Source organism: Ascaphus truei, chromosome 5, assembly GCF_040206685.1.
Source record: "Ascaphus truei isolate aAscTru1 chromosome 5, aAscTru1.hap1, whole genome shotgun sequence".
Lineage (NCBI taxonomy): Eukaryota > Metazoa > Chordata > Amphibia > Anura > Ascaphidae > Ascaphus > Ascaphus truei.
This window is the reverse complement of record NC_134487.1, coordinates 266,495,968-266,506,658: the sequence shown is the minus strand read 5'-3', so window position 1 is coordinate 266,506,658 and position 10,691 is coordinate 266,495,968. Positions and strand designations below refer to the sequence as shown.

At 50.9% G+C, this 10,691-nt stretch overlaps 1 protein-coding gene and 1 long non-coding RNA gene across 8 annotated transcripts in view; one reads left to right on the top strand and one right to left on the bottom strand.

The window, feature by feature from the left end:
• Positions 1-225: 225 nt before the first annotated feature.
• On the bottom strand, positions 226-10,277 carry LOC142495903 (uncharacterized). The gene is made up of 3 exons (XR_012801846.1): positions 10,106-10,277; positions 396-488; positions 226-297 (listed from the first exon to the last, which is right to left on the bottom strand). It is a non-coding gene; the product is annotated as an uncharacterized LOC142495903 (long non-coding RNA).
• The window catches only part of FCHSD1 (FCH and double SH3 domains 1), an 88,503-nt gene continuing 86,179 nt past the window's right edge, over positions 8,368-10,691 (top strand). For 3 of the 7 annotated variants that reach the window (XM_075602004.1, XM_075602002.1, XM_075602001.1), the window contains exon 1: positions 8,368-8,494. In XM_075602004.1, the coding sequence (XP_075458119.1) occupies positions 8,408-8,494 (87 nt within the window). In that variant the 5' untranslated portion in view covers positions 8,368-8,407. Of the gene's footprint in view, positions 8,495-9,720; positions 9,873-10,218; positions 10,284-10,691 lie in introns of those variants that run through there. The other 4 variants (XM_075602007.1, XM_075602006.1, XM_075602005.1 and 1 more) reach the window with 3 other exon arrangements.

Sequence of the window (10,691 nt, the reverse complement as noted above, 5' to 3'; positions counted from 1 at the left end):
CCCTACTACCTTAAATAAGAGGCACACTCCAACCCATAACAAAGATCCTTTGCGACAATGGTGTGCGTTATCGTTGGACCTTTTCCTTTGGGCTGCTGCTGCTATAAAATGGAAATGCTATTGCCATGAAGAGTCTGGAGGAGGGGGCCAACTTTCTTGGAAAACTTAAAAGATAAAACTTAAAAGATAAATTCACCCACCCAACCGAAGAAGGGTCCTCACTCGAGACGTCTTGGAGGAAAGTGAGGATCACATCACGAGGTAGAAAGGAAGTGGAGGTGATCTGAGTCCAATTATCTAATTGAGCAGTTAAAGAAACAGGGTTACATTTCAGTCTGTTCTGTACTCCAGCCATTAAAGACACAGTACCTTGATTCACTCTCTACAACTCTCACCGATCCAGAGGGCTGGCTCGGGTTTGCCTCCTTGTTTCCCACTGCTGCGGATCCATCAGATGCTGTGGTCGAGCCAAGATGCAGTAGCGGCCTCTGTGGAGATGAAGGAAGAGAGGGCCCATCAGCACAAGCTGAGAGGAAGATCAGGGGATCCGGAGGGGTTTCCAGGACGTTTGAGATCTCAAGATAACTGAAGGGCTGCAAAGAGGGCCCCGATGGAGGTGCCGAGATAGGGGGTTACTTGGAATAGATGAGGTCGAGGCTGAAAGGAAAGGTTCCATTGGGAGGGGGGTGAGGGAAGATACCAGTTTGCTTGGGGTAAAAGGCCTAAGTTGGGACCTAAAAGACTGAATACGCTGAAAGTTTGAGGGAATGGGGCATTAAAATCCGGGTAAGATGGGCCGGAAACTGGCAGAAATGTTCGTCTTATATCCTGTTTCTTGCGGGGTTGGGATCCAAGTAGAAAGTGGGTGGGGGTGTTTCTTGTGTTAGTCATGTCTGGTAGGCAGGTCAGAATAATTGGTCACCTATGAAGGCCTAACTCAGTCCTACCAATCACAGGAGTCAGGGAAAGGGTTATTAGGGTAATTAGCCCTCAGCTCTCTCTCTTCCCCCAGCTCTCTCTCCCATGCCTACCTTTGGTGAGAGGAGATAATGAGGAGCCGGCAGAGGAGCTGTGGCAGCAGACACCGGAAGTTATATAGACTTCAGGGTCAGACTGCTAGAGGGCGCTCATCCCCTGCCTTGCTGATTCCTCTACCAGCTTCTGTTTGCCGGGGCCCGCCGCAGCATACCATCACCCCCCGCCTGTCTCTACAGGGGGAGGGAAGAGAGCGGGCTCACAAAAAATGCGGCCCCACAGGCTTTGCCTGGGCTATAGCTATGCCCCTGGCATGTGTTCTTCATGAGGCTTGCATACCACCAGCTGTTACTAGGTGACAATCCTTTATCCTACAGCAAAACCAAAAAACAAGTTATGGTGAGTTAATAAATGACAAAAACCCTCCACCGTACTATGCGTAGCAAATAAAAATACCACTTGTGGCTACATTTGCATGTCACATTGCATAGCCAGTAACCCAGTGGTTGTCAACCGGGGTTCCGAGCACTCCTCAGGGGTTCCGCAGTCATCAGGGGGGGGGAGAGCTGGAACAACTCTCCCAGCTGTCCTAGACACGACAGCGCGGCGGCACCCCCACATTGCAGTGACCGGCGGCTCCTGAGCTAACCAGAGGCTATGTTTCCTCTCTGTGCCTGTTCCGGTCTGCGCCGGATGACAACACCGAGAGAGAGAATTGGGTGCGTGCGGTCTCGCAAGGGGGAGGTCTGTGTGGAAATATTTTAACTCAACTCCTGTAAATGCCCCTTGTTGCAACACTACAAGTGTGTGTGTAAGTGTGTGTGAGTGTGTGTGTAAGTGTGTGTGTAAGTGGGAGAGAGAGTGTGTGTAAGTTGGAGAGTACATGTGTAAGTGGGAGAGAGTGTGTGTTTGTGTGTTTATGTGGGAGTGTGTGTGTGTAAGTGGGAGTGTGTGTGTGTGTGTGTGTGTTTATGTGGGAGAGTGTGTGGGTGCGTGTGTAAGTGGGAGAGAGAGAGAGTGTGTGTATGTGAAGTGGGAGGGAGAGAGTGCATGTGGGAGTGTGTGTGTAAGTGGGAGTGTGTGTATTGTATGTCTTTATTTATATAGCGCCAAAAGTGTACTCAGCGCTTCACAAAGAATACAGTACAGGGAATTATAATAATACATTAAGTGCAGCAAAATTATACAATAGGAAAGGAAATCCCTGCCCCTAAGAGCATACAATCTAAGTGGTTTGATGGGAGACTTACAGAGACAGTAGGTGAGTCAATAAGTGCTGTGGGAGTGAGTGTGTGGGAGTGGGTGTGTGTAAGTGGGAGAGGGTGTGTGTGTAAGAGGGAGAGGATGTATGTAAGTGGGAGGGTGTGTGTAAGTGGAGAGTGTGTATGTGTAAGTGGGAGAGTGTGTATGTGTGTGTGTGTAAGTGGGAGAGAGAGAGTGCATGTGTAAGTGGGAGAGATAGTGTGTGTGTATGTGTGTGTGTGTGTGTGTGTGTGTGTGTGTGTGTGTGTGTGTGTGTGTGTGTGTGTGTGTGTGTATGTGGGAGAGATTGTGTGTGTGTGTGTAAGTGGGAGAAAGTGTGTGTGTGTATGTGGGAGAGAGTGTGTGTGTGTGTGTAAGTGGGCGTGTGTGCGCGTGTAAGTGGGCGTGTTTGTGTGTAAGTGGGAGGGTGTGTGTAAGTGGTGAGTGTGTATGTGTAAGTGGGAGAGTGTGTGTATGTATGTGTGTGTGTGTGTGTGTGTGTGTGTGTGTGTGTGTGTGTGTGTGTGTGTGTGTGTGTGTGTGTGTGTGTGTGTGTGCAAGTGGGAGAGTGTTTGTGTGTGTGTGTAAGTGGGAGAGAGAGAGTGTGTGTGTTGGTGTGTGTGCAAGTGGGACAGAGTGTGTGTGTGTGGGGGGGAGTGTGTGTGTAAGTGGGAGAGTGTGTGTGTGTGTGTGTGTATGTGGGAGAGTGTGTGTGTGTGTGTGTGTGTGTATGTGGGAGAGTGTGTGTGTGTGTGTGCAAGTGGGAAAGAGAGTGTGTGTAAGTGGGAGAGTGTGTGTGTGTGTGTGTGTGTGTGTGTGTGTGTGTGTGTGTGTGTGTGTGTGTGTGTGTGTGTGTGGGAGTGTGTGTAAGTGGGAGAGAGTGTGTGTGTGTGTATGTGGGAGAGAGTGTGTGTGTGTAAGTGGGCGTGTGTTTGCGCGTGTAAGTGGGGGAGAGAGGTGGCGTGATGGGGAGGGGGGGGAGGCGAAAGGCGGGGCTATAGGGAGGGGGGGCGACTCCATAGGGTTGCCAGGTGTCCGGTATTGAACCGGACAGCCTGGTATTTGGTTACTCTGTCCGGTAAAAAATGGAGATAATACCGGACATGTATGTGTGCAGGGGGTTTGGACATGTATGTGTGCAGGGGGTGGGGACATGTATGTGTGCAGGGAAGGGGTGGGGACATGTATGTGTGCAGGCGGGGGGGGGGGTGCCATGTATGTGTATTACCTCTCTGGACTTAGTAACCAATAGTGGGATTTCCCCTGAGAAGGGATAGAGCAGGGCTGCTGCTGCTAGGGGGCTGGACAACTTCCTCCATCCTGATTGGCTACTGCTGTGTAATGCAGCCAATCAGGAGGAGGTGGTAGGAGTCTGGAGGTGGGGCCAAAGTGCGGTGGAAAAGCATGAACCAGAGAGAGGTGAGGCTGTATCCTGTCTGTGTCCTGTGTGTATTTATTCTGTTTTGTCCTGGTGTGTGTGTGTGTATTTGTACTTTTCCTGTTGTGTGTATGTCTGTGTGCGTGTGTGTGTGTGTGTGTGTGTGTGTATCTTCTCCGGCTGTCCTGCGGGGTGATAATGACAGGGAGGGGGGGTGAGAGAGGATGAAAGGAGAGGGATGTGAGAGAATGAAGGGAGGGGGTATGAGAGAGGATGAAGGAAAGGGGACGAGAGAGGATGAATGGAGGGGGGTTGAGAGAGGATGAAGGGAGGGGGTGAGAGAGGATGAAGGGAGGGGGGTGAGAGGATGAACAGAGAGGGGTGAGAAAGGAGGAAGCGAGGGGGTGAGAGGATGAAGGGGGGGTGAGAGGATGAAGGGAGGGGGGTGAGAGGATGAAGAGAGGAAGGTGGGAGGATGAAGGGAGGGGTGGTGAGAGAGGATGAAGGGAGGGGTGGTGAGAGAGGATGAAGGGAGGGGTGGTGAGAGAGGATGAAGGGAGGGGTGGTGAGAGAGGATGAAGGGAGGGGGTGAGAGAGGATGAAGGGAGGGGTTGGGAGGATGAAGGGAAGGGTGAGAGGATGAAGGGAGGGGGATGAGAGAGGATGAAGGGAGGGGGGGATGAGAGCATGAAGGGAGGGGGGATGAGAGAGGATGACGGGAAGGGGGGGTGAGAGCATGACGGGAAGGGGGGATGAGAGAGGATGAAGAGAGGGGGGATGAGAGAGGATGAAGGGAGGGGAGGATGAAGGGAAGGGGATGAGAGAGGATGAAGGGAAGGGGATGAGAGAGAATGAAGGGAGAGGGGTGAGAGAGGATGAAGGGAGAGGGGTGAGAGAGGATGAATGGATGGTGTGAGAGAGAATGAGGGAAGGGGGTTGAGAGGATAAGTGGAGAGAGAGGATGAGGAGGGGTGCAGTATTGCTCGCCATGGGCCTGTATGACTGCAGATCAGTTATTTATAAAGGATCTGACCATTACATAATTTGTTCTAAATTTCACTAGCAGCATGCACCAATTTGCACTATTTCATATTCCATTTCCTAAAAAAACCTCGGAAGGGCACTCCCTCCCAAGACCCCTCCCCAGATTTTTTACAAAACAGAATATGAATTGGTGCAAATTTGTGAATACTTGGAGTGAAATTTAGAAAAAATTACGCAACAGTCAGGTCATTTATAAATAACACTCCTCCCCACCAACGATTCTCCCGCGCGTCGCACCTTTCACCATTTTGTCACCTTTCACCATTTTGTCACCTTTTACCATTTTGTCCAGTATTTTTGGACAAGCGACCTTGCAACCCTAGGGACGAGAGACGGAGACGAGGGTTGGGATTCCCCAGAATTTCAAAATCGAATTCCCTGTGTAAGGCTGCGCTTATAGTGCCGGCGACAGCGATGCGACGTCGTGGCAAAAACAAATGCATTGCCGCCGTTGTGTGCGCTTATAGCAAGCGAGACGCGATGGAGCGACGGATTGGTCGTTATCGCTGGAAGTCATTTCTATTTGATTTTCCATCGACCGTCGCCTGACCGTCGCGTCGCTGTCGCCGGCACTATAAGCGTAGCCTAAGTTGGAGAGAGAGAGTGTGTGTGTAAATGTGAGAGTGTGTGAGTGTAAGGCTGCGCTTATAGTGCCGACTACGGATGACGTCACCCGTCTTCGTAGCCCTTGCGAAAGTTGTAAGGCTGCGCTTATAGTGCCGGCGACAGCGATGCAACGTTGCGGCATAACAAATGCATCGCCGCCGTCGCGTGCGCTTATAGTTTGCGCGATTGGTCGTGATCGCTGGAAGTCATCTCTATTTGATTTTCCAGTTACCGTCGCGTGGCCGGCACTATAAACGTAGCCTAATTTGAGTTTGGGAGACCGTCTCTTGCTACAAGGGGAGGGACGTCAGGCAAGGGGGAAGGCAGAGAGGCGGAGACAAGAGCAAGGGGGAAGGCTGAAACGGAGAGGAGTTGTAATTTCTGTTTGTATGCTGAATTTACTTTAAATTACGGGAGAATTTACTATTTTAAAGTTGTTAATGTAGTGTGTTTCAATTGACAGACACACAATCACACACAGGGCCTCCAACAGAAATCATGGGGCCCAGGACAAATGAAAGGATCAGGCCCCCCCCCCCCCAACCCACAGCGCACTTATAATGTAAAAAAAAATGTTAGCGTGCAACTTTTACTTAACCCCCAATACATATAAAAATACACCCCCAACCCCCAATACATATAAAAAATACATCCCAACCCCCAATACATATACAAATATACCCCAACCCACCAATACATATACAAATATACCCCAACCCCCCCAATACATCTAAAAAATACCCCAACCCCCCCAATACATCTAAAAAATACTCCAACCCCCCCAATACATATATAAAATACACCCCCAATCTTATTATATATTTGTGAAAGCACTGTATGCCTGTCTGCATCTTCCTGTGTCCCTAGGGGAAATCTCATTGGTCCCTTGGCCCGCCCGCCCCCGCACCTCTGATTGGCCTGAGGCGGAGTGACCACACACACACACACACACACACACACACACACACACACACACACACACACACACACACACACACACACACACACACACACACACCTCTCTCTCTCTCTCTCCTCTCCCACCCCCCATCACACTCACCTTCCCCCCCGGTGCTCCGCTCAGCTCCCCGCTCAGCTCCCCCCCGGTGCTCCGCTCAGCTCCCCGCTCAGCTCCCCCCCGGTGCTCCGCTCAGCTCCCCGCTCAGCTCCCCCCCGGTGCTCCGCTCAGCTCCCCGCTCAGCTCCCCCCCGGTGCTCCGCTCAGCTCCCCCCCGGTGCTCCGCTCAGCTCCCCGCTCAGCTCCCCCCCGGTGCTCCGCTCAGCTCCCCGCTCAGCTCCCCCCCGGTGCTCCGCTCAGCTCCCCCCGGTGCTCCGCTCAGCTCCCCGCTCAGCTCCCCGCTCAGCTCCCCCCCGGTGCTCCGCTCAGCTCCCCCTCGGTGCACCGCTCAGCTCCCCCCCAGTGCTCCGTAGCGGGAAATTTAACTCACGGGCAACGCCGGGTCTCTCAGCTAGTACATATATAAAATACACCCCCAATACATATAAAAATCAGGCTTACCTTGGCTTTACCGGTGACTGCAGGAGTAGGGGCGGTGCTGCGGGGGGCTGTGACTGCAGGGGCTGGCAGTGCTTCTGGGGGGCCCAGTGGCTGCGTGATTCGGGGGACGGTGGCAGGGTGCTGTGGGGGTGGAAGTCCGACGGCTGGCGTTGCTGCGGGGGGGGCGGTGGTTGGCGGGGGCCCGGTGGCTGGCGGTGCTGCGGGGGGTTGGGGGCGGTGCCGGGGTGGTGTTTGGCGGCGGCTGGCGGGACTGCGGGGGGCAGGTTACAGCAGTTGCTGCTGGCCCTACCCCACTGCAGGCACCTGTGTTTCCCACGCTGGCTGCTCACGTGCACGCCGTTCCTCCCTCTCAAGCCGGCGCGCCGGAAGCTTAGCACAGCTGACTTCTGGCACTGCCGTCAGAGAGACCTGGCACCAAGTGCAGCGTTTTTTGTGTTTTTAATGAACTGGCCTGGCCGCACAAGGGGCCCAGGACGCCAACGCCGGCAGTCGGGGGACTGCACACAATCACACACATATACAACCACACACATATACAATCACACACACACAATCACACACACACACAATCACAAACACAATGACACACACACACACATCCCCCCTCTCCCTGCATCAGAAGCTATCTGATTGGTTTACAGCCCTTCAAATGGTGAGACCATCGCTGTAAAAATCAAATTCTACTGACTACAGAGATTCAGGTTGCTCCATCGCGCCTACTATAAGCTCATGCTTATAGTGACTTGCGACGGTGACCCAACGTCGCTCCAAAACAAATCAATTGACTCCGTCGCAAGCGCTTATAGTAAGCGGGACAGAAGGACGGAGCGTTCAAAAATTTTGAAGCCGGGTAAATTTGATTTTTTTAGAGACAGTCGCCACATGGGTCTGTCTCTAAACCAATCAAGAGAGCGCTGCCCGCCCCCTTCGTGACGTCACTGGCCTTGTCGCCGTCGACGTCACTGTACACTAAATTATAACTTTCGCTAGTGGCGACAGGTGACATCATCGGTCGTGTCACCGTCACTATAAGCGCGGCCTAAGTGGGATAGTGTGTGGGAGTGTGTGTTTAAATCGGAGAGTGTGTGTGTGTAAATGGGAGTATGCGTAAGTGGGTGTGGGTGTGTGTGTGCGCACGCAAGGGGGAGAGTGTGAGGGGGAGAAAGGCAGGGCGATGGGGAAGGGGGACAAGAGGGGGCGAGGGTTGGGGTTCCCCTGAATTTCAAAATCGAATTCTGGGGTTCCCTAAACCAAAAAAAGGTTGAAAACCACTGCAGTAGCCAAAATCTCACTGATGAGACCCAAAAGGTCTAAACCGCTGTCTGTGAGCAGGTTTACTGGCTATGCACTCATTTAACCCAGGCTGTGCTGAAAAAGCTGTGATGTGGCAGGCATAAGCTTATAGTGGTCCATGTTAAAATGGACAAGAAGCTAAAGGTGATAGTACTGTATGCTCATTTGCCTATGATTACCCAGAATCCCTGGCTGCAGTGGAAGCATTGTATGCTAAGTGATAATAGGGAAATACAGGATTGCAGACCTGTTTTTAGACATATAAATGTACCCACAAGTCGTATTTTTCTTTTCTCTACCCTACAACAAAGGAAGTTTGCAGATCATTGATTCCTGCAAACTGGATTGTACATGCACATGATGGCTTCATCACGCGTGCGGTCACTGGTAAGCTGGTGTTTCCTTAGAGGCCTGCATCTCCCACCAGCAAGTGCTACAGTAGGTGACAGTCCTATTCCTGTAAACAAATAAAGTCTACAGATCATGTATTCCTGCAAACGTTGCTGCTATGCCCCTCTCTGCAAATGAACTGTGTCTTTTTCGTGAGCTATTTGCTTGTATTTGTTTAATCGTTGGAATTTAAAAGACTGTTTCCTGTCATAGAAGTCATTGCAAGGTCTTCCTGCCTATCAGTTAAATGGCCACTCAAAAGCTTCATAATTAAACATTTAAAATACGTTTAATATTTTACAAGTGCCAGCCTTTCCTGTCATTTCTTAAAAACATGAAGTCTTCCTGGTTTAGTACTGTTTTAAGTAACCTAATTTGTAACCTAATTTTCTTTTTTTTTATTACTTAAGCTTTTATTTATCATTTTTCAAGAATAATGGGAGGGGGTACATAAAAGAACTGGGGGGACGGGGGGGACGGGGGGGACGGGGGGGGAGAACATTGGTACATATAATCTAGAAGTATCTTATTTGGGGAGGGATTAGGAAAGAGGGGAAGGGAACAGCATTTGTACATATATGATATATGATATAGTGAGCATCAGTTTATTTACAACATAAATCACAACGTTCATAGTATTTTAATCTAGATATGGGGATATACTATATGCCAGATTTTATTGTTTATTTCATTTAAAGGTGGGGGGGGGGGGAGAGTGGGGGGGGGGTAAGATTACTTCCAGTTCTTGGCGATTGTGCACCTAGTGGCATTTAAAATTTGAGATAACTTTGGCTTCCTTTTTGTTTTGGTTGATCATTGGTTTATAGAGGATCATGAGAGAGTGATCCCCAGGACCTAATTTTCAATTGATGAGTGTGTATATATACACTATCTACATTTAAAACCTGTATATACACTATCTACATTTAAAACCATCACTATTTTTTTTTGTTTTGTTGCAAAGATTAGGAGCGAGCACAACACGAGGTGGAGCAGTGAGAATGGACGTGTGAGGGGAATGAATTGGGCGGGGTTATTGGTGGAATGGACTGGACTGTCAGTGACGTGGGGTGGTTATACATACGATGGGCGGGGCTGTCGGTGAAGCGGCGGTGAACACCGTGGGCGTGGCTATACATAAGATGGGCGGGGATGTCTGTGAAGCAGCGATGCACAGTGGGCGGGGTTTTAAAAGAGTTGGGCGGGGCTGACGACGAAGCACGCGTGGCTGTCAGCGAGGTTGTTATGGGCGAGATTGGCGGCGCTGTCAGTGAAGTGCATGGTGGTGGGCGGGGCGGGTAGTAATGGGGGAGGACGCCAGACAGAGAGGTGAAGCGAGTTCCGGCCACCTTCGCTGCAGGAGCCCTGTGGATAGATTTTGCAGCGCAGAGAAGAAGCAACTAGGATGCAGCCGCCTCCTCGTAAAGTGAGTGATTTACCCCCCTCGGGGGGACCGTGAAATACTTTGTGAGAAGCTCACCTGAGGGGGAAGGGGATGTGACAGGGGGAGGGAGAGAGCTGCCTGTCCCACACACCGTGGTATCTCTGTCTCACTCCAAGGAAGAGTCATATACTTCCCAGGAAGGGAGAGAGAGAGATACCTAAACCTGTCAGAGGGAGTCATGTTTCCCAGGAAGAGAGAGAGAGAGAGCGACCTACCTGTCGGAGGCATCTGACTCCCAGGCAAGGAAAGAGAGACATACCTGTCCTGGGCAAATGTAGGGACCCTGTGCCACTAATCTTTCCTACATACATTCTCATCTGTGTACCAGGAACAAGCAAACCGAATCATCCCTATCCCAGGAAGAGAGAAGGAGCTACAAATACAATCCAGAAGGTGTGTGTGTGTGTGTGTGTGTGTGTGTGTGTGTGTGTGTGTGTGTGTGTGTGTGTGTGTGTGTGTGTGTGTGTGTGTGTGTGTGTGTGTGTGTGTGTGTGTGTGTGTCAAAATACTAAGACACACCTCTCTTTGGCCCAAGCAGAGTGATTTTGACAGGGTGACTGTCCCAGACTAGAACATGCAGTCTTCTTTCCAAGTCATTGGAAATGGGTCACCTAGCTTTCTCTGTGCACTGTCAGAGGCACAGTGATCTCCTGTAGTGTGAGAGGTGAGGGGACCTCAGTCCCAGCATGTGCAGGCGTAATAAATAGGTATTTGTCCTGGTGCAGAAAGATGGAAACTTATCAGACCTGACACCTGCAACAGAAACATACTTTGCACCTTAAATGTGCAAAGCAGAGTACT